Source organism: Pectinophora gossypiella, chromosome 8, assembly GCF_024362695.1.
Source record: "Pectinophora gossypiella chromosome 8, ilPecGoss1.1, whole genome shotgun sequence".
Classification (NCBI taxonomy): domain Eukaryota; kingdom Metazoa; phylum Arthropoda; class Insecta; order Lepidoptera; family Gelechiidae; genus Pectinophora; species Pectinophora gossypiella.
This window is the reverse complement of record NC_065411.1, coordinates 17,163,415-17,188,267: the sequence shown is the minus strand read 5'-3', so window position 1 is coordinate 17,188,267 and position 24,853 is coordinate 17,163,415. Positions and strand designations below refer to the sequence as shown.

The following is a 24,853-nucleotide window of genomic DNA, read 5'->3' as shown; positions in this document are numbered from 1 at the left end:
CGTAGAGGTGCACTAAGAAAGGAATTCCCAAAATTCTCACGGGAACGGAAATTAGCGGGAAAATCCTTTTGTATGAAAAATCTAAACCACTCAAGTTAGACGTTTGAAATTTGGCATGCAGATACCTTAAGTACCGTGGAGGTGCACTAAGAAAGGAATTCCCGAAATTCCCACGGGAACGGGAATTAACGGGAAAATCCTTTTGTGTGAAAAATCTAAACCATTCATGTTAGACGTTTGAAATTTGGCATGCAGGTACTTTAGTAAACTTAAAGCTTAGTTGCAACAGGATATTACAAAATTCCTACGGGAACGGTAGTTAGCGGGAAAAAACATTTGTATGAAAAAATCAAATCTAAATAAAAGGAGAAACTGACTGACTCAGTGACTGACATATCAACGCATAGCCTGAACGGCTAAATGTAGGCATTTGAAATTTGGAAGGGACATAGCTTAGGTACCGTAGAGGTGCACTAAGAAAGGAATTCCCGGAATTCCCACGGGAACGGAAATTAGCAGGAAAATCCTTTTGTATGAAAAATCTAAACCGCTTAAGTTAGACGCTTGAAATTTGGCATGCAGGTACCTTAGTTAACTTAAAGCTTAGTTGCAACAGGATATTGCAAAATTCCCACGGAAACGGGAGTTAGCGGGAAAAAAACATTTGTATGAAAAAAACGAAACCGCGTAAGATAGATGTTTTCAATTCAATTCAATTAAATTATTTATTGCATTCCATGTAGTACAATGGGGTGTTACATAGGCATAGGAACTAAAACATGGACCCTGTAGGGCACAGCAACGTTGAAGGGAAGAGAGGAAGTGTGTATTAAAATTAAAACTCAATGAACAATCAATTAAAAAAATATCAATTCAATCAATTGATTCAATCTAGCATGCATGCATACCTTAGTAAATATAAAGTTTATTTTTGGCTGTATTTTGAAAAATGGGAGTTATTGGAAAAAAATTGTAGGAAAAAATCTAAACTGCATAAGTTAGATGCTTGAAATTTGATATGCACTCCCACACACACAAAGATCTCTCTTATATAACACGCCACGCGGACGAAGTCGCGGGCAAAAGCTAGTGATTAATAAGTGTGGTTTGATTGTGGTCGTCATAGCTCGCTAGCTACGTGCGTTTTAGCATTGTTCACTACAAATTACCATTTTTTTTCATAATGTGGAATATACGTACATAATCGTAAAACAAGCTAATTTTTGTATTAATGCTAATTTATTTATTTTATGTATTTTTTAATTATGTCGTCATGAATGTATTTGTTGGATTTGAATATGGTCTGTATAGGTAACAATACGAGAACGTAAACAAAAACATTTCACGTTATCACTAAAGCGGACTCCCTAATCTGATTCGAAAAGAAAAACCGCAGATAGTGCGGGCGGCATGGCGGGCGACGACGGTGGCGCGGCTACGCAGTTGCCAAGATAGCAAACGCATCTCTTGTAAACAAACAAGAACTGGTCGCGTGAATGATATTAAGCGGGGCGCGCGAGCCAGCGAGTCATTCCGCCGCGAGCCGCCGACCGCGCCGCCCGTCCGCGTCGCACCATGATCGATTACGCGCGTCCGTACGACCCCAACATGTGCGAGCTGTACCCCGCCCCGCCGGCACCCGCACGCCTCGATGACTTCCAAGTCTTCAAAAAAGGCACCGCTTCCTATATCTACGGAAACTACTACTCCAATCCGACTTACGATCCCTATACCGAACCGGAGATTGATGGCAGTGTCAATGTGTACCACAACCTCGTCACCTCTCGCGAGTGCCACCGCGAGGACTGGCGATACAAGATGATCGGCAACTGGAACGAGGACGACACCGCCGCCTGGATCCTTGACACCACACAGTCCATGGGATTTACAGAACTAGATGTCGCGTACTACAACTTCAGAATCAGTGGCAACATGTTGAGAGGGATGAGGAGGGAAGAGTTGGTGCAGAGACTCGCGCATCCCAGCGTCGACCCAGCCTTGACCAGAAGAATAGGAGATAGCATATTCGACAAACTACAGAACCAACTCACAGAGGAGATGTACAGACAATCCACAGTACTTAGATACGCAGAGAGTGAAACATATTCACAGGATGCAGTACAAACAGTGCTAGACTTAGACTCTTTGGATCACAAAAACAGACTGTACGCGGCAGATTACAAACCAGTAAATGAGAACAGCATCCTAACAGCAGCGTGCGACTCCAGTGACGACGCCGAGGATGTGTTCCGCTCATCAGAGACCGCCTCCCCTGAGTACTGCTACGGCAGCGACGGCAGCAAGTCTGGCGATGAGGACGACAAAAGGAAAATGTTCAAGAGACCTCCAGGACGACCGAAGGGTAGTGGCAAGAAGATCTGCAAGCGTCCCCGAAGTGTCTCCGTGCCGGAGTTCCTTAGAAACCTGTTACTGGATCCGGAGTATTGTCCACGAATAATCAAATGGGAGGACCACTCACAGGGGAAATTTAGGTAAGTGTTCACAATTTGTTTCTTTAGTTAATAAGTCTTATCCTCCAGGTAACAAAGAGGGTGTTGCAAAAACTGCGCTGTCGTGACTCGTTTATTGGCTGCATCTCGCTCGTATATGCATTATTTATCACGTAGCAGGCACGTGGAGTGGCACTTGCAGTAATAAACTGTTTTACAGCTAACCTATTGACAACTGAGGTGGGCAACAGGTTCTAGTCGCCGTGTAGGTAATAGTTGTATACGTTGGTTAATAATAGTTACAGCGTCAAATATTGAAGCGCGCGCAGGTTTGATTAACATGTTCGCATCTATGGCATGTGTGCTGTATGTAAACAATGTGTTGTCCGATATGGATGGTCCGGTTTGTGTGAAGGAGTGTGATTGATGTGTACACAGACGACGTGTGACGCGGCTCGGGGGCAATTAAATAAACATTAAGTTTGAATCGAGCTGTTGGTATCATTGGAGGCGACGCGCGTGTAATTAGCTCATTGCAGGGTCATTGTGGACCGGTACCAGTCGCTGTACCTATGCAGATTGTGTGAACCGACCTTTATTACTCGTTTTATCGTCTAATGCTCGGCCAATGATGACTACAACTCGATGGGCAAAGGTCTATTTATGAATAAAATTATTTTCAATCATTTCCAGTAATCGGTACATCTGTTGATGTTATCTTTGTCATTTTTATTGCACTCAAACAAAGCCAACTGACATTCGAAGTCAGTTTAGAGGAATTGGACAAGTCTCATTCGAAGGTCAAATCACTTGACCAGTAATGCAAATAACGATATTATATATTATCATATCAGGTGCCACCAACCGAATGTAATAATTCACTGAACACAAATCCGTAATTTTTGTCATTAAAAAACCTTGGAGAAGTCACTTACAAAAAGCTGAATGTGACGAATTTGGAGTGTTGTTTCGTCGTACTGAGATTCACTTGGTAATCCGCTGGAGCCATAACTTGTGTTTTTTATCACTCGCCTTAACCTTGCCGGCTGCTCGGCCTTGTTTAATCGTTCACACGTCTGCGGCACAACTCATTGTTCACCAGCTATACCTCGTATTCATAAGCAATAAGATTTAAATTAACCCACCGCAGGTGATCGCGGAGTTGGCGAAGATAGCGTTACAAGTTCAGCCATTCAAAAAGTTATAAACTTGGTTTTAGACGTTATTGGGAAGTATTGTCTGGTTGGCGGGTATCCAGGTGACGGGTAGATAAGTGGCTGAAGTTACGTGTGCAGGTACCATTATGGGTGCTGAACATTGTTGTAGTTTACATATTATAGATTATTATATTCTATACAGTTTTTATGTCGCCGAGCGCGCCGCGGCGCCTCCGCTAACCGGTTTCATATTGGTTCTTATATTCCGAGAAATATGTCTTTGTATATAAACATACTTATCGCAACTCTTGCAAAGTTACATAACAAAAATTATCCACAAAAGTTTATTATCATATTATGGTGTTTTATAATTATCGACGTAGTTATATATATTTTCAATCGAGACACCTTTGTATTTACTTGATGTACTTATGTTTTCAAAACCTGATTTTGTATTTGTTGTTATGAATTTTTGCACCAAAAGGTTTTTGCATTCTCACGATTTTAAGTTTTTTGTGTGGATCTCTGTAACTATGGGGTCGATGAGTAGGTATATGTCTCAGTTTAAATTTAATCGACGGAAGCATCGAATTATCGTCATCCTGCTACTCTGTAATACTTGTTGAAATTCGCTAACTCAAGACTAGATGACCTTTTAAATGATTTTTTTTTAATGTTACAAATCATATAACTTAAAATGTTAGTTCATTACATTACTATGGCTCCCATTGAGCTTCTTCTATATACTCCATCGTATAAGATCGCTTCTGTTTCCCAGGGAGGTAGGCAGAGACCACTAATTTCCACTTGCTAAGGATCCTGACACACATTCCTGGTTTCGGTCGATTCACATTTCCCTTCTTAGTTAATAAATTAGGTATAAAATCACACAATTAGTCTGTATTATAATTAACAATCACTCACCATATAACAAATTGTGCGGAAATAATTTAAATACATAACATCAACCGCGTGTTCGAGACAGTCCATTGTAGGTTTTTGTACAATTACCCACACGAGTCTTTGATGTTCAAAAATCTTGATTTAATGTTCGTATAAACATATACGTAAGTGAAAACCACGTAAGGTTCTTAAAAAAATCTTTTTAAAAAAGTTTTTGTTAAGAAAACCTTGCACTAGACTAGACGAGTTTCAATCCAGGTAGTCTCAGTTTTTACTCGGGGTTGAAATCAATCGAAAGAAATCGAGGTTTTGTTGAAGAAAATCACACTGATATGGTTTTTCCAAAAGGCAAGTTACGTGGTTTCTATGATGTCTTTACACAAATATCTCCCTGTACTTACTCCACAATTTACCTAGCTAATCTATGAACCGATATGTACATATACAAAGTCTATTATTTACTCGTAACGTAAAAAGGTAGCTATGATTATAGTATGCTTTAGTAAACTCGTTGATAATCTTCCAAAGGCGATAGGGAAAAAGAACGAGTGTAATTTGTAGTAATTATATCAATCAGTTTAAGCCAGCATTACATAATGTAAGGCTGTAGCACGCAGCCGGGCGCTGGGAGCTGGCAGCAGGGCTCGTCTAGGGCGGCACGCCCCTGCACTATAGATTTTTCTTTTTTTCTTTTTCTTGCTCGGCACGTTGCTACGCACCCCAAGGCCGCGCTCACTTCCGGTTACTTTACCCGCCTTCGTTTCGGTTACACGTGGAACAGAACTTTTTTCCAATCGCTATTTTTTTCTTGAGAAAAATATTTTTATCTTTTAAGGCCGTGCCGTGAAAGTATTTAATAAAATTTTTCTTTGTTCTCATGAAAAATAAATTAACGTTGAAAGGTCGAGGTATTAAACGCGTGTGGGATGGAGGCTGTAGTTGTAATAATAGTTACTTAAAGTTCATTAGCCACGTCATTCTCCTATTTGAATAAGTACTATTTAATAAAATAGTTTAACTAACTAATCACACTTAAAGCTTCTACATTGATATATAAATGTAACATAACCACACTAGCAATGTAGGATAGCGCAACAATAGTACTAACATACGATAAACAATCCATGCGTAGCGTACAGTAGGTGGTGGAGTGAGGCGTCGGCGCGTGGCAGCCCTAGCGTTGCCATGGCGACGGGCCCGGGAAGCTCGAGTCACGTGTCGCGGGAACTTGTTTCCGCTTCCCGCGTTTTTCTTTTTCTCTCGCTCCACGCGCATTTTTTCTCCCCCCGGGGGGTCGGCTCGTGCAAGCCCCCCCTCCCACAGCTCGTGTACGCGACTTAATTGCGTCTGTGAGTGTGGTCCAGAGAAATTAGAACACGAGTAGTTTCTGACACAGAGACGGCGGTCGATTCTTGTTGTTGGGAATGTTCAGATGCTTCTTTAATTGTTGACGGGTTTTAGAGTTTTATGTTTATCGTTTTGTATTTATTTTCTTGTAGAACAAAGAGACTTTTTAGACTTTTTCTTTCATTTTCCTACGCAGGTTTGAACAGTTCATTTGTTTTATAACGTAATGTTTAGGTGGTACTGATGTAAAGTCATTAACGTTATCGAGTAGTCTGCCATTTAGAGCGACATAAAATATTGAGCACTTTTTACGGTTTAGGGTGTAAAAAATAATGAGAGGTCAATAAGGCGCGGTGGGTTCCGCAGATAAGCGTAATCATTTGACCTTGCCGCCAAACAGTCATTTGTTTACGTGCTCACTTGCCGGCCCAATTAGTACGCTATTATTACATACAAGAATTAATTAACGCATAAAACAATAATATATAATTTATTATATACACTTATACCTACAACATATACAGGACAAACAAAGTACGTGATAAAAAGTCTATATTTACGTTATGGGTTAATCCACTTGACATGAAGGCATTGTGCTATTAATATTATTTTCCGCAATTTCAGCGGCACTTATAATGGTAAAAAATAATGTTTAAGTGCGTATTTTTATTAAAAACTCCCTGTGTAGGTGTACTTATCGTGTTATTGATAATAATTCACTTGAATATATTTTATCTGGCGTTCTCGCTCCGCGGCTGCTCTGTGCGGGCTTGCACCAAAGTCCCTGTAACATTTCTTTTTCGTGAAAATCTATTTATAACTAGGGCAGCCTCGTGCTACCGTTTACGCGTGCCGTTATATACCTTATATAGGGTACATAAGCCCCAGAGTTGAGTGTACGGAGGCTGTGTGCGTATATACTTATACATTTTTTTTTCATAGTGGCTCTATTATATTGATTAGTAAGTCCCCTCCTTCCGGGTGCCGTGGCGAGGTGCCTCAACTGTCTTTGTTGGATTTTTCTTAGCTCCTTTTGTTTTTGTCGTGTTTAGCGTTTGCTCGTGGGCAGACAATGCTTGCCTAATTAGTTAGTTAGTTCATTATTTCTGGAGGCTATATTTTACTAGCTATCTACATTTTTTTGCCTTATATAAGCGAGATACCGCCACGAGTACAGGCTACACGTGTCAATACAGGAGGGATTACAGTATCAACATTCTCTACATATTTATTTACCATTGTATCTGACCTTTACGAATAAATACACGTATTAAGTCACGCCTGTAATAACTACAAGGGTGAGCACAGCTGAGAAATAACTTGCAGGTGACATTTTTTCATATCTATAGATTCATTAGGTACTCAGAGCGACGTCTACGTTATATACTTTCTAATTCCTAGTCGATTTCTACAACATTCTCGCTTCTACAAATAAGATATCTATTTTTTTCTTTATTTATTTTGCACAACATTGTTATGTAAATTATTTTACCATCTTTTTGTATTTTATGTGTTCTCGTAAATAAATTGATTTGATTTAATATTAGTATGCATCCCTAGTTCGAAGCAATAAAACTGATTTATTTTGATAACATTCATTTGTATTTATTACTTCGCTCGGCTGACAATTGCGAAATCTCTTACTATAGCAATCTATTGTAGTTTACACATAAGATTTTTCTTTTGAAATTTTAAGTATATAAATATCTCTAGACGATTCCGATCGATTAATGGAAAACGTGTCCTATTTTCTAGAAACTGAGATTCGTCATTTTGGATTAGAATGGTGGACAAATTGAAAAAAGGAAAAGGGTACGTAATGATACTGAATACCGGAAAGTTCTTTATTCTTAACAATTTGATGGAGAATCATAAATGGTATGAAATTTAACGGCATTTATTAAAAAGAACTTTGCCGTAGTATTGCCATTCATTCATTAATTACAAATTAAGGTACTGTTTAATTAGAACAAAAGCCGCAGGGTCTGATTTTAAGCACGATTATGTCTTAGAGAAATACTCGTAACGTCTGCGATATGTTTCTAATGAAATAGCATTGGGACTCAATGTTTGTATACAGGGTGTTATTGACATCGTAAGGAAAACTTTGAGAGATGAATTAGACTATGAGTTAAAATCAAGTGGCATTTTATTGAAACTGAAAATAATAAAAAAAAACACTAAAAATTTCATGAATTTGATATCAACTCAGAATCATGGTCTGAATCAGTCATTACGGTGTCACTAACATCCATACGTACTTGTATGAGCAATTATTTTTGACGTGACTTATTGTAGCTTTCTCAGACGGCATTAAGTAGGCCGCATATGTAAAGTGTGTCAACTCCAACATGATGGGCGATGAGCTACTACTGCTCACTCTTCCTCGAAACTATAGTGAATAGGCATTTACCAGGTAAGCGTACCTTGGGCCACATCTTCACTTACCAGGTGAGATTTGTGTTCGAACGCAAAACTAGCTGGTAAACTGTCATTTCCAGGTGCAAGCGCTGGGTTTGTAGTTGTACTTTAGTTTAGAACGAAATAGTTCTAAGATAGTTCTTACATAACAAGGGGCCATATCAAAGCAATTCGTGTAAAAAGTTTATTATAATTATGTGCAAATGTCAAATTGGAACGTTCCTTTTTCAGATGAATTGCATTAATGTAGCCTTTTTAACCCCCCACCCCCTCACAGATCTCTCTTGACGACGTACAATTGGGTCGTGTACTAGGTTCAAGATAAATTATGAAATTCTGATTACTAAATAAAGACAGATCTCAAATTAACGACAGACATTTTCTTTTTTCTATTTAACTTATATATGAATTTTAATCAAGAAAAACGTAATAATAAGTCCGACATTTTAACACGTTTTTCTATGACGTCATAGTGTGCTTTTTAATACAAGTTCCATAGTAATTTCGTGTTTTGACGCTTAATAAAAAGTAACTGATTTGACTAGTTGGAATCTAGCCTATTTGTGCCTCTGTCTACCCTAATAGGGATAGCTTGTATATAAAACTTGCGTGATAAGGAAGATTGTTGGAAAGCGGCATATGTTGTATTTTTAGGTGAGACGTGGGACGAGATGGTAACAAATTGTGTATATTTATTTTGTTAGTAGTCGTAAATTAAGGCAGTCTATTTGAAGATAGAATTCCAACATGAGTGTAACGTAATTCCAACACGAGACCAATATAAAAATCGCCTAATTGGAATACAACACGAATTTAATTTGAATCCTGTGACACATAAATAGAGCCCAATAACCTAACATGAATTCATTTAGAGTCTTATAAACTGAAAAAAACTGTTAACAGATTATAATTATACACTGAAGTTTTAAAAAAGAACCTTGTTCGTAATATCCTAGTCAAAGACAAATGTAAAAACTACTCCCACGTTATATCTGATTACTTAAAAGCTCGCGGAATGATTACCTAAGTTTTTATAAAATGTTGTTTTTTTTTTGCTTTTTTCTTTTTTTTCGCTTCCACCTAGAAGTGACGTTTACCAGCTACTTTTGCGTTCGAACACAATCTCACCTGGTAGGTAGGTATAAGTATTTTTACACAACAATTTTTACAAATTAACTTTATAGATGTAATTCTAAACCAACTATAATTATCAGAAATACTTGAATTACGATAATTTTATTCTACTGCGCATTTACTTCAAGCGTTATACTGATACATCATTGGAAATATAAAGTTGATATTTTCAAAAATTCTTATAATGGTATACACTAAAAAGAATCAAAAATGCATGTGGGCTATTAACAGGATTATTAATGTGTTAAAACGAGTTGCCTTATAGTTCACGGCCGTCTGCGAAACTGATAAACACAGCTTTAATCATTCGTCTACTATTTGCACGATGGGATTCCCCCGCGCACCTACACACACTGCGTGGCGCACACGCATACTGCTACACACGTGTGTGTGTGCACACCCTCTCACACATTGCGACGTGTGACGTGTGCTGGAGCTTGGCTACTCTATACGGCTTTACGAGAACGACTAGTAGAATTTATTTTAATTGGAAAATCATTTTATACTTCAGCTACTCTAACAAGACTCCAGCTAAAATGACTAAGTATTTTTTAGTCAGCTGGAAATGCTGGAATGCTGCACGTCATTGTGGTACAACGATGAATAATTGCGGTAGACGATTTTGACGTACGAAATTACGGTTACCGTTGCCAGTGACGAAATTTAGAACCAATTACTATTCTATCTAAATTCAAAGTAGAGTAAAATTATCAGACTCTAATTTGAAATAATCATCTTATTAGGTATTATTATTACTAGATTTTGATCCCACTGCTGGGTAAAGGCTCACTTGTGTCTTTCCACAAGTCGCGGTCCCGTACGAGCTCTGTCTAGTCCCTCCAAAATTAAGATCATTATGTTTCCATGACAATAAATGTATCAATAAATAAAATAATCGCGCCATCTTATCTGGGCATCTTTCTTTTTTTCTTGTTACTTAGCTTTAATTTATTTCATAGATAGGATCAGATATTCCTAGACGTTTTCCGATGTATATTTTTTAATTAATCTGATTACACATGTAATTACATCAAATTATCAGATGTTACGGTTTCGCGCAGTGCCTGCGACACGGCCATGTGACGCCACTCGTGCCAGCATTAATGAAACGAGAATAAAGTTGTGTTCGCATTGATAACATTACATATATCAACATTAATATATCATAACACGCATGTAGGAGAAATCTATAGACACATAATTACACTTCGTCAGAATTTTGATAGCACATGTTTGATTATCTTATCAGAAATATTATATTGAAGGGTTATCATCAGAGGTGACTCAATATTACGCTTGTAAGCGTGTTATACATATAACACGTATTTGAATGTAATCCATGTTTATGTGTGACGAATCTTGTTTTTAACCCAATTCATTCGATATGCATTCCAACCAAAAACAATTCCTAGAAAGTCTCTGTCAACACTGAAAAGAAAACGATAAAGAAACTAAATTATAATGATGATGCTGCTATCTGGTTTCTTTGGGTCTCTAAATTGATGTCTAGAAACTATTAATATAATTTCATGAAAAAATAAATACAAAAACTGCAAGTAAACGCGTCTCTATGTCTGTACAAGATACGGGTCACCGTATAAATACCGTTTGCACTGATCAAGCTATCTCTCTCCCGCTCTTCGCCGTATGCTAGACAGAGAGGCACTGAGGAAAACGTGGAAAAAATTGTAAACACCGACTTATCAGAATTTATCACTAAATCTGAATTTGGCGTGAATGATTAGAAAAAAAAACCGCTAAATTATATTCGTGGCGAATCTATAATAAGTTTTCCTAATTCAAATTTAACTGTTACTGTATACCTACCTACATCACTTATAATATTTTTAAATGACAATGTTGACATGGAAAATTAAATGCCAACGAACCGTTAAATAAAAAAAAACAGATGTCCGTATTAAAGAAACTTTCTTCTCGAGTGTACCTATTTTTACCTACGCATGCATCGAGAGAAACGCTTGTCTAAAAACATTAGGTATCACTTAAATATTATTTCTTCGAACAATCTTATAAAATGTATTGTCAATTTATATAACGTGTAGTAAAACGAGACACCGAAAAAGTTACTTTCTTCCAAAATATCTTTTATGGAAAAAAGAAAATTTCGTAAAAAGAAAGCTCCGTCAGGACCTTATAACATGGAGGTTTTGGCGCTGCGAGTGTGCAAAAATAGGTCAAGGAAAAAAAGACAAGAGATGCGAAAGCCTTTCGGTGGACATTAAATAATGATACGGAGGAAGAACTCTTACAATTAGATTGTGCAAGGCATTATGCTGAACAAGTTATTGATTTAATTACAGACTTTTGTTGGTAATAATAAACTTTTGAAGGGATCGCTCACAAAGGTTATTTGCAAAAAGTGACTCATATTTAATTGGGAGAAAAGTCTATATTAATAATCGTGTCTTGTAGTTAATAAATGCCAAGGAGAGAGAGAGAGAGAGAGAGAGTGTGTGTCTTGTAGTTAATTTGTATATGTATAATATATTATCACATCAGACCAATGACTTTCAAGTAGATTTTCAGGGTCGCCTTTATATTTCAGTATTGTACCGAAATGGTATTGTTTCAAAGAAACATCTCTCATCACAAAAGTCAAACATTATCAGTTCTACAGTCTTGTGAACTCACGCGCAAGTTTTATGCGCCGATCTCTGCCAAGAATGCGCTTGCCCACGCCAGCCGGAACCACAGATTAAATAATGCTACAGTCACTGCTCAGTTCACCAATCATTGTCTCGTTTCGTATATTGATCAGGCAGACGATTCCTTTCTAGATTTTATTGTTACGTAAAATACCTATTGAATACACAATAAGCTTTAGAAATAACCACTCGTTTAAAAAAAACTTTACTACAGTCAATTTGACTAGGCAGATCATGATGTTGCGTGAAGTTTTCCTATTTCTAGTGTTAGTATTTCGTTCTGTTTCTCTGCAGGGCTTAACTCTTTGCAATCTATGTATTTGTTCGATATCAGATGTTGTTGTCCTAAAAGAATATTGCTTCATGTAATATATCCTGAAAATATAACTGTAGTAGTACTCTATTACTATTTTACTACAGTTACAATTACAATAATTTTTTGCCGTAATAAAATTGCACCGATTAATGATTTTTTTACATCACGATTATGATAGTAGTACGGAGAATTGACAACTCTAGCAGTGTGATGCAATGATTGTTATTGTTGCTTGGATATCCAAGCATCTATCGAGTTAACTGTGTATATAATAAATATACTTTATTGCACTTAACAACTAGTTACAGCACAAACAAGAAATGGACGTTTACAAGGGTGGACTTATCTCTAAGAGAGATCTCTTCCAGCCAACCTAGAGGTAGTATTAGAGTAACTGCGGAAGAATAAAAAGAGGTGCAATATATTAAATACATTATAATAATTATATCTACATATAAAACCGTTTAAAAAATATATATACACAAACTAAACCTCTATAAATATATACACATATAAAATATACTATACCTACATACATACCTATTATATATATAACAATATACTTAGACTACGAATACTCTATGGATAAAAAGTGCTCTTTGACTCTCTTCTTAAAAATTAGGTAAGAGGAACTCTCCTGAACTACCCTCGGCAGCCTATTCCAGAGCATGGCTGCACGGACGGAAAATGAGTGAAAGCCAAAATTGGTATTGGTCCTAGGTATCTCCAGCATCTTAGTAATACATGGACGCCATGGACGTATGAATTATATAGTCATATAACTATACACAGTATACCTATATATATAGTTATATAACTATATAGTTATATACACAGTTAACATAGTAAGTATGTAGCTAAACTAATACAGATTTTGTTCTCAAATTCAGATTTCGTAGACGTTTTGTGTATGGCAGAATCGTAGAACCACCGTCTCTTGCTGACGTCATAGCACGTCATAAACGTAACTCCAAACCGCCATTAATATACAAAAGGTGCATATCAAACGTATTTTAACACTAGTGAATAAAATTTGCTTATATTTACATGCATTATATTAATTCTGTAGAAATCTTGCGCGGGAGTTTTTGATCAGGTATAGTGGTGATAATACTTGTTAATTTATGTTAATTAATGTACAACACTTCATGACATGTTAACAAAACTTGGTTCTTAAATGAAAGTTCAATAATCCCATTGTTTACATTTTATACGTTTATAAAAAGAAACTTTGTACCTACTAATATGTATTGTCATTGTTATAAATCGTAATATGACCTTGAATTATTGTGTAATTTTGGTACCCGTATCTATCAAGGACATTGCTGGTTTAACTGTACTCGTCATTATTTAAACTGTTTTTGCAAATTAACAAACAATACATCAATAAAATCTGTTTAAATGAATACCTTTTATGTACTTCTGTGTACCTATACTTGTAATGTTTTCTTTTGCTTCTTATACAGTCAAACGGTCAAGGTCGGGTATTTTAAATATGTTGTGTGGGACCTAATAAGCAATGCATATTAATAGATTATTTAACGAATTCGTTAGAGGGTTAGTCAAATTGGAGGTTGTAGGTACAATAAGGTATTGAAGTCACGTGAACTGCGAAGTTTTTGCCAAAAGTTGTGAAACACCATGTCAACACGAGCTGTTCGAACCTCGTGAACACTAAACTCGCACCCAGTATGAATTATAATGTACAAAACTTGCTTCACAAACAAATCAGATTTAAAATATAAACGTATAAAACTCCTTTTGGTCACGTGATATATGGCAATGAAAAGATGATTCAAAATTCAAATTCAATTTTTTAGCATTTGCGGTTCGCAAATCAAGAACAGTGGTCATTTGTTGATAAAGGTATTAAAACTAGTCACTATGGCAACAACCACAGGTGGTAGATTATCGTCATCATTAGATATTTACCTATGAAACCAAACCGGTCACAAAAACAGTATCTTTTTTAGATAACGTGATTTTGGTTCGTAACATGTACGTATACGTAAGAACCCGCCTATTTCTTGTTGGGATACACAGAAGTTAAAACTAAATACCTATTTACAAAGTTAGAACTAAAGCTTCACTTAAAAGTTAATAAATGCATACCTACTGTTTATTTAATTATGCGGTGTATAATTATGTTACATCTGAATTAATTGAAATTGCATGTAACATTATAACAAATGGATTCTTAACTAACAAATAACATCTGAAAGGATTTATAAATGCTCAATGGATAATACATAATGTAACTTTATAGTTACTCTCTTTCAACATTTCAACTTAGAAAGTAGTTAGACAAAGAACTGCAATTCCCTTTATCTTTGTAGTTGTAGATAGAGAAACTGTTGACTGATAACAAACTGGAACATTTCAACACCTGCTTTCTAACTAAACAAGTTTTTATAACTTCAGTTAGGTAAAGTAACGATGATTTATATTAAGGAAATCTCGGCTTTAGGACGTTAATTTTTATTTATTTAATCGTTTATTGCAAACTTTACAGTTTATAATAATCTTAATTAAAGTTGCGATGTTAAAAATCTTATACTAGCCAATTACAAAGTTTGACAAATTAAATTTTATAAAGCGGAAAGTGAAATATAAAGATTAATTAGAATAATTATAATAATAACTAGCATTTAACTGCAAAGAAAGAAAGAAACAAACCTGCTGCAAATTGGTGAGTGTGAATGTTTGTGTGAATATGTGTAATCATTGTGTAATTGTTTGAAGTTTTGTGTGTCTGTCGATGTCACAGTTTTAGAAAATTAATAAATACTTCTGCTATGATTCTGTATCTGATCCATTATTAAAAACAGGAAAAAGTAATATTTTATATACAGTCGCCATGGAAAAGCACCGAACTACTTATAACTTAGCCTAGCTAGCTTACCAGCCCACTTAATCCCACTACAGGGTAAAGACCTCCCCCAAGTCGCTCCGATACGTATAACTTATAAAATTAAATTTGTATATTCTTTATTAGTATTTTTATACATAAATAATGTTTCAAAAGTCAAATAAGAAGCCGCATAATATGAATGTAGTCAAAAGTCAACAAAATGTCTTCATGTGGAATTAAACTCCTAGCAATTGTTGTTTGGAGAGACGCTTGGTTCGTTCAGCCAATAAGTCCGAGCCAATTTTTTTTTATATCTCCAGCCACAGACAGGTTTCAAAAAAAAGGAAATCGTTTTTTAAAGTGTTTGTTTGCGTTGACCTGTCAGTGACGCACAGACATACCCACATACATAATGTATGTGTAGTGTAATGTGTATAGCTACAGCGAACCTGTTGCAACCATAACACCCCCCCGCGCGCTCAACCCCGCCCCTCTATGCCCCCTGTGTCCCCCGCGGCCCCCGTGCCCGGATCGCGAAACGTGCCAACTTTCGTAAACAAGTTTTTTGTAAGGCCTTATGTTGGTGTTTCTTTTACTTTATATACGAGTATGCACGTTTTTAACAGGTTTGGTATGAGAGGTCTCGTTTTCTGAACATGTGATATCAGAATCCATTAGATACAACATGTGATATCAGAATCAATCAGAAAATTAGGTACAACTTCATCGTTGTAGGTGCAGCCTAATAAATCTATGAATACTCTATGTACCATTATGTAGTTAAAAATGACACTTTTGATGAGCTCTCTTTAATAACAAGCAACTGTCAGTATACAGCCTGTATATACAACATCAACACATACTAACATGCAAATGTACGAGCAGATTGGTGTAATAATAATAATAATAACTCCATCGCTGGACAAGGCGAACCTCTTGATAAGCCGCCACTTATGTCATCGCCACCGGTTGCTTACAAATGGACTGTAACGAGGTCGTGTACTTTGCCATCTATATGTACATGTATGTACTTTACCTACTCATCTTTGTGGACTGTGAAACCTAGGAACATAAAAAAAATATAAAAAGTATAATATACTTAATTATTGAAGAAAATGACCGCGTTTTTGCGCACATATCCACTTATCTTTCTAGACTGTGGATGCTAGGATTGTACGATTATCATTGTACCTATAGTCATGAAAATAATCGTGTTTTAAGTAAAAACTTTTTACTGTAGGCAATGTTGGCATTTATGATTTTTTGGCCAATACTGATGGTTATATATAATTTAATTTTTTATAAAATAAAATAATCCTAAAAAGAAATGTTATCTAATTTTTTTATATTTAATATGTCATAACTACATAAAGGTAGAGTTGTAACATAATAAAGTCAATTTATCCACTTCCACTATTTTGTAAAAGCACCGTTAACTATAACAGCCAATGGTAATCCGTTTGATGACACCACAATCATCACATCGTATGACGAGGGGGTCATGATCCCCAATCGATATTCAGTGCACGGCAGATCATTGACAGCGGCTGAGACCGCGATGATTCCAGATCATCGATGATCAATGCCGAGGAACGACCTAGCAAGCGTGCCTATTTATACTTGTAGTCATGACATTGTTTAATTGGTACTTAACTTATGCCTTGAATGAGAAATAGGTTTAAAACTTAAACAAGACTTTAAGAAATACTACGTTATCCAAAAAAATACTTAGTATATTTCAATTACACACACACACACACAAACCCAATTTACATACAAAATGCATGTTTATTTGTTCTTATTTAAGCACAGTTTATTGTCAAATAAATTCAGTTTAACAATGGTCTGCCTAAACTGATGTTATAAAAGATGTAATTGCTGAACACTGCTCCCTGAGATACAGGTCTCCTAGTTCAGGTAGCAGGGTTATACTTCTGTAGCATTTGTGTGTCCTAGCTGTAGCACCCAATGTTGTGTCGATCTTTTCTATGACAATAAACAATTATTTTTTTTTTATTTTATTTTTATTATATAAAAGGAGAAAGGAGAAAATCCCTTACACGGGGAGGGGGGGGGGGGAGAGATAATGCTAATGTGATGATGATGATGAAAAGGGCTTAAACGTTATATTCAACGATAACATTCAGTGTAGGGTAGCAACTAGTGCAAAATGAAGCTAATATTTTTAAATGAGAAATTATTATTAGTTTGTTTATACTTTATGAAATTAACACTTCTCTGAATTAATTTATTATCTTATTGCGATAACATCTGCTTCCATCGATCCCTAGGGTAGGAGATCCATAAATTGTGAAACGTACCATGCAACAACTAAATAATTTATTATCATTTTGATCATTACATTTAATAATAAATATTATCATGCATTGTCACAAATCTTTTAAGTAATATTCATGACTAATAGTTACAAATCCGAGTTTAATTTTATGTATTCTATGTAATTTCTTGCTGTATATTCCAAGTAATAAAAATATAATAACATTATTCATTTAAAATGAAGATTAAAGTTACAGTACCGTTTACGAAAAGTCATTTAATTCTCATTAATATTATGTGTGATGGATGTGTATCTAATTTGTGTCTAAATAATTACTAATAATTAAGTTATTGCTACTAAATGGATCTGGTCATCACCATCAAGGAATGACGTCACTGCTTTAAAAAATATAAAATACGTTTGTGCGTGCAAGGTGCATACACAATCCATTATGCTACCCACACCTAATGTACTTATGTAAATAGTTATTCCAACATTACAATGAATATACTAATGTATATGGAATATGGTTTATCTAGGTGTCATAAAGTAACTTTGTAAGTTCACTTTGATATTAAAGAGACATCTTTATAACTTTGGGCAGAGTCACACGTCGTCAGAAAAGGTAATTTGCAGCTGTTATGGTATTACCCATTTATTGCTGGACAGTTCTAGCTATGATAGCTAGAACAGTTACGATGATAAAGACATCAGATTTTCATTATGTTTATTGATTTTCATTAGCATTTTTTGGTACCCCGCGAATTATTTTAAAAATCGAACAGAGAAAAATAAATTATTGAGAATTGAGAGTAACAAATAATTGCAGCAGAGAAAGCTTTTGCCAAGAAATGTGAGGAATGTGAACTCTATAGTCGGTGGTGATGTGGTACTCCTGTCACGTAGGGTCAGATCCTTGGCCCACCTGATGGTGATACCACGCAAGGCCACGCACCAGCCTCGCACGCACCAGGCATCCAAATTCGAATGAATCACCACGCACTAAGGTTAATGTTACATTAACACAACAGGATTCACGACATTTTGTCTCTTTTTTGTCAAGGATTCTTATGTTTTGTCGGTTTAGGACCTGTTTATGTTAAGTGATCTAGTTGTGAACTTTGGGGTCATATACGTCTTGACTGCTCTGCTCAGTTGAGAAGACAAAGTCCAATTGTCATGTGATCGTTCGATTTCATAAAAGATCATAATGAAACGATAACTTTGTCTTGTGACCGTGAACAACAAGTACCACTTCAAATATTATTATTAGTTTTATAATGAAACTTCTCGACCATTTTGCAAGAACAAATGTACAAACATTGCTTAGAAAAACACTCCTATATTTAACAACAACTTAAAATAAGAAAGCAAACAAAGACATTTGTAAATTCCAAACGTGTCGATTCTTTCTGATAACTTCATCGGAAATATTTACAACTGAACTACAATTTCATGAAACATTTGCATAAAGCATTGTATATTGAGCACGTGAGCTGAGCAATCGGAAACAAACGATCTATTGAGCGGCGATGGCCATTGAAGCCGTGTGGCAATCGATCAGGATGCGCGCGCGCCGGCCGACGACTGTAAAAACGCAATTATCGCAGACGACCGCCGAGAAAAAACGACACGCTGCACGCCACGTTGCCAATGCCACGGCTAGATGTTGTATTAACTGGCAATAAACAGAAACTGAAGGCTCAAAGTATCAGTCTTTAGCGATAAGATTCACGTCGTCTGTAGTTACAAATAACTGTACCTTTCTAACGCATCTCGTTTTGTTAATGCTAGAAGTGTCAACTAGTTCTTGGATGGCATAATTGTTACATAGTTATCGAAAGATAAAGTCATCATCTCTAGTCATTTTCAAGGGCATCCAATCAAGGCCAATCAATTTGTGTAAAAACTATGCTCTGTTGCTGTATCGCAGTTTTGCGGAGTCTTCACCTTAGGTATACAAAAACCAGATAAAGCATATCGATAAATATACTAAAGATAATCTCAGGCCACGGTCAATATGAGCTCTCAACGCATCTAGCCATACTCTACGTTATATGCGTTTTATATTTATATTGTTCGTCCGTCTGTCACGTTTGTCGATAATCGTCGGACAAGACATCCTTGACTCTGATCACAATTATCTGGACACTGTTGAGAACTTGACACCGATGGTACTGCACTCGTTAGCGCAACTTGCTTTGCTTGCAATTAAAGTTTGAATTTGATCCTTTGGTGAACACGAGAGACTAAATGCTGTGTCCGTAGTTGCCAAATCAGTAATTGAAATTGTTGAATACTTTTCGACTTCGTGTGCTGCGAAAATAAGAACTTCTGAAGTTGATAATACTTCTCGAATAACAATCAATATTAAACTAAATACAGTTTTTTATTATTATTAACACATTACCTAACCAGCCTTTTAAGGTTTCACAGTCACCAGTTCAATTTTATAGCCAACATAAGTGCATAGAAGTTACACCAGTCAACATCGTTATGTGTTTAGTTACAGTGTACCTATATACCAACATTGTATGTATAGTTTATGTTATGTTTATGCTCCAACTAAGGCTGAGAATTCACTTAATGAGTACTTAATTACATGACGAGTCGTATTATTAGTGTCTTGGTGAACTTGACTTGTTTGCAGTAATTTTATGTCGATATAACTCGCGATCCGATGGTCGGGAGTGGTATGGTATGCTAGCTGCTGTTTTTGCCTACAAGTACTAGTATAGCAGCATTCTATACAGTTTTAGAATTGTAAACGTGATTTGATGAGACTATCATTATAAGCCATTTTTTACTTTTGTTGAACGTAATTCATTTCAGACGAGCTATTGTAAAAATTCTGGAGACAATTAAGACAGGAATTATTAAAGATGACAAAGTTCTAAAATTAGTTGATTGATTGGAAAGGTTAGATGTTTCTCTGACGAAATATTCAAAACTTATAGAAATTATTATAATTGGAACTGAAGCGGTACAGTTAGTTCGCGAGGCGACCTCGCCTGACTGTGAGCATGCAGACCTTGCGACTGAAGCAATAGCCATAAGAAAATAAATTGTCTTAGAAAAAGCAATCGTAACTGAAAGTGACCTTAGTTATACAATATCGTACAATTGTCTAATGATCTAAGTAGAAATGGTATTGCAAAGAAATGTAAGAAAAGAAGCCGTTAAAATTAAGTTTGTATATTTTCGCAAGTATGAGAGCCATGAAGTCAGCGAAATGTCGACCGCAGTGCAGCATGCAAGGCCACAGTCGTTTACTCTACAACGACAACGCATACATTGTAACGAACAAAGCTGTCATTAGGTCGTCAATCGTGCATCAATAGTATTTCTTAGACCCCTTCCTAGAATAGTTGTACTACTATGAGTATGACACTGCAATAGCATAATATAATTATTAACACGTAACATTCCTTTAAATCCCTATTTACATCGTGATCTTCAATCCATCAGTAATTAAGGCTTTATTGTAAAATTTTCATTTTCATTTCATTTCATCTTTTAGGGTGATATTCTCAACATATTTTTTACCCGGTTATATGTATCAAATATTTAATTTCTTTCTCCTTGTTTCCAGGTTTGTGAAACCAGACGAAGTAGCCAAGCTGTGGGGCAAGCTGAAGCAGAACGACAACATGACCTTCGAGAAGTTCAGCAGAGCCATGCGGTACCACTACCGGCAGAACGTGCTGGTGTCCGTGCCCACCGCGCGCCTCGTCTACCAGTTCGGCGTCAAGGGCCCCGACTTCAAGACCGACAACCCCAACTTCATCAAAGTCAAATCAGAATTAGATAGCTACGAAATGTACTCCTAGTTTAAATAATTATAGTCTGTTGAAATCTCGCTCATAAGACGGTTGGTAACGAGTGCGAATGTAACGAAGATAGGTTAATTAGTAGATAGTTAATGTTTGGAATATGATGTCGATTCTGAAGAGGGTATGTTAGATGTAACGATTTGAGGTCCTGAAAGCTATCGCTGACTCCAGGTGATTAGACGTTGCTCAAGGTGAAGTGCCAAAACTGAACTGAAAAAAATATTATCACCGTGACTATTTTGTTGATATTCAATGTATTTATTGCTCACATTTGGCAACATTAACAGGGTGTAACAAGATATACATATTGCCAATGATATACTAGTAGAATAGTATTTAGTTACTTAAATCAAGTATTTTGGACATGGTGTAATGTGCAATACGGAGCATTGCGGCGATAGCAGGACTCGTCGGCTAGCTAGGTGTCTGGGATGTTATGAGTGTGACTAGGGATAGGCTCAGTGTTGGCTCGGTAGTACTTATCGATGGTTGTCGTACATGTTCTGTGGCATGTCCCGTCAATTAAAGGTTGTAAACCCTTGTTGAAGTGTCCATATTATTTCTTAAGTACATATTTTTTTATGAATCGTTTTTACCCTCGACGAGACTCTCGTGGTGTAGAACTACGAATTTTTGATAAAATATTTTTGATGTTTTCATTGTTGTTACCATTTTTATGAGAGTGAACATTAGTAATAGTTGAACAAATAAGAACATTCCGATTTTATTTATGTTAATGTCTGTAAGTTATAGATAAGTTGCAAAGTTAGTAAGTCTAGGTAAGTCGAAGATGCCATACTGTTTCAAGTATAATTGATGTACTTAATTTTCTTCCTCGTGTTTAGACCGTCATCGTTCTCAGTTCATTTCATTTGCCACGTCCGCGTGCTCACGTGGTGGGTTAGAGTCGACAAATTCTTCATTGTTATTTAAAATCTCATCTCAGTGTTAGTTAAAATGTTATTATTAAGATAAATTGGCGCAAATTTAATGTGCAATAAAAGTGACAAGAAAAAAGATCTGCAGGCCAAAGATTAGTTTCGACAAAAGAGATATGTTATAAGGTTACAATAAAATGTAATTTTTTGACAATTTTATTATAATGTAGCATTAAGTTGGACTCTCAGGCGATTGCTGTGATGTAAGATAAATTATGAATCATTGTGTTTCTCGTTTCTGTATTATAGTCTATCTTTCTTTTACCATCTCTATATTTAAGATTTACAGTAAGATTACTTTCACAGTTACTTGTAGTTACGTTTTATCACAAATTACTTGAATTATTTCTAGCCTAATCTAGTTACCACTATTTAAGATTTTATTATTTACCTACTTCCAATCAATCAGTACAAAGACTGTGTCTTACAATGCAACGAGAATATTATTTGACGAACAAGTATATTAAATATAAAGACGCGGAGTTGTGACTAGCTAGTCTACTGTTATTTAAACAACTACTACCATTTCACTACAACTATTCTACGTTATGCAAATGTCATAATATTTTTTCTATATTATAAGAGTCCTTTTTTCTTTCCTGTTTTTACTGTTGCTTGTATTTTTTCCTGATTCATAACATTGACGTCAAGAATCATAGTGTTTACCTTAAACAGAAAAATTGTTACCTATGTGAGTCACAACCCCGCGCTAAATAGAGGGGGCAGCAAACACATTGCTCCATATATTTGAACATTCTTTTATATTTTGTAAAACAACCATCAACTCTCTTCACACGTTTGTAGGTTTAAGAAACTAAAGATATACGTAAACTTGTGTGTTATCACAATTAGTCACTATGACAAAAATCAAAGTTTACATTGATTGAGTCTTTGAATTCTTTAGATAATGAAACTATGTGGTACTTGTCGTGGTTGTTAGATTCCTGTAACTTTTTACTTTTCCATGGAGCTCTGTGTTTCGTCAAGTCCCCGTATTTACATTTTTAATGTTACAAGGTGCATATTACCAGTACTGTAGAGTATAAGTGTTGACATTGTTCTCATAATAACACCTCTACCTGCCTCTACAGACTGCTTTCCTCTACACATTGCTGTTTCTGTATAGAAATTGTCATCAATGTCATGTACATCATCATCATTGTACATCAAAGTCTGTAGAGGTATATAGAGGTGACTTCGTATTTCTTTCCCTAGATATAAGATCCTGTTGTAATGTGCAATCAAACGCAATTATTGTAATATTTCTGAAATTATGTGAAACAACAAGAGAATTATACGATTTATGAATGTGAATCTAAAAATGATTGTTTTATTCGTGAACTTAAACTAAAGCTCTATTCAAGTCAAGAAGTAAATATCAGCTGAAAAAACTCTAGTTAATATAACTATTGAATAACTTGTAATGTATACCCAAATTGATTTAAAAGATGTGTAGCTGTTGCAGTTTCTTGCAAATTCTTCTCCTCAAAAATATTAAACTGACCTTCAACAAGTTCATCTATGATAATTAAGTTGAATAAATAATTATGAATTCTGAACTAGAATACTAGTAAAATAATTAGAGATGCAGGATCTGATGAGGTCGCAAGAGTAAGAGGAGACGTATACACAGTAATGGGCAGATGTGGTCTGAACCATAGAAGAAGGGATTTGATCTCTATAGACACTATAAACCTAAAAATATAAGAGGAACTACAATTTACAGTCAATAGTGATGAAAAGCGAAACGTAAAAGTCATGAAAGTTGAGTGAAGGATTGCATCCTATCGCTTCTGATGACCTGGTGGGCTTCTGAGGGCAAAAACTTTTTTTTATCATTACAAATCGACCATAATAAGACTTAATATAAAAATTAAACTTGGAAAAGGAAGGTCTAGACGTATAAAATCCAGAATTTTCCCGCGATAAAATTTTTACCGCGTTTTTACCGCGATAAAATCCAGAATTTTTTGAAGAAATGACATGTCAAGAGTACTCTAAAACGGCGAGTATGCATGAAGACTTTGATGAGAGTGGATTAGTGTCAGGATCGTAGTAAGTGGAATTCCATTGTTGCTTACCCCAACTGTATGGGTATGGTATAAAAATAAGACCTACCTCATCTGATGCAAGGAAACCCCCTCTTTTGGTCCGATTTCCATGATTTTTATAACGATGGACTCATATTATGAAAGATAAGCGCTGAAAGACGGTTGCCTATGGTGTCAACTCTTAAAACCTAGTTTTACTGACTTCAGTGTTTCATACATTGTTTTAAGTTTACGCGGTTTTTATCATAATTAAAGCACATATCCCCATTTAAACGCGGTAAGAACCCGTTATTATGTGCTTCAGTGTTTCAGTTCAGATATCGGTAGTAGGTGTAATATTTGGTTTATTTTTATACCTATTTTACGCGTAGACTGACACAAGTGGAAAACCCGAAGACATTAAATTAATTACGCCTGTAATTACGTAAATAAATGTGGAATTTCTAAAGAAAACTGATGAAATCATTCCTCATGGTAGGTATTTTATGGTATGACATATCACTAGTAC

At 35.8% G+C, this 24,853-nt stretch overlaps 1 protein-coding gene across 1 annotated transcript; it reads left to right on the top strand.

Annotated features, from left to right (window-relative positions):
- The first annotated feature begins 1,518 nt into the window (after positions 1–1,518).
- On the top strand, positions 1,519–23,616 carry LOC126369247 (DNA-binding protein D-ETS-4-like). The gene is made up of 2 exons (XM_050013592.1): positions 1,519–2,492; positions 21,116–23,616. The coding sequence occupies exons 1-2, from the start codon at positions 1,576–1,578 to the stop codon at positions 21,351–21,353; spliced, it is 1,155 nt and encodes a 384-aa protein (XP_049869549.1). The 5' UTR covers positions 1,519–1,575; the 3' UTR covers positions 21,354–23,616.
- Positions 23,617–24,853: the final 1,237 nt, after the last annotated feature.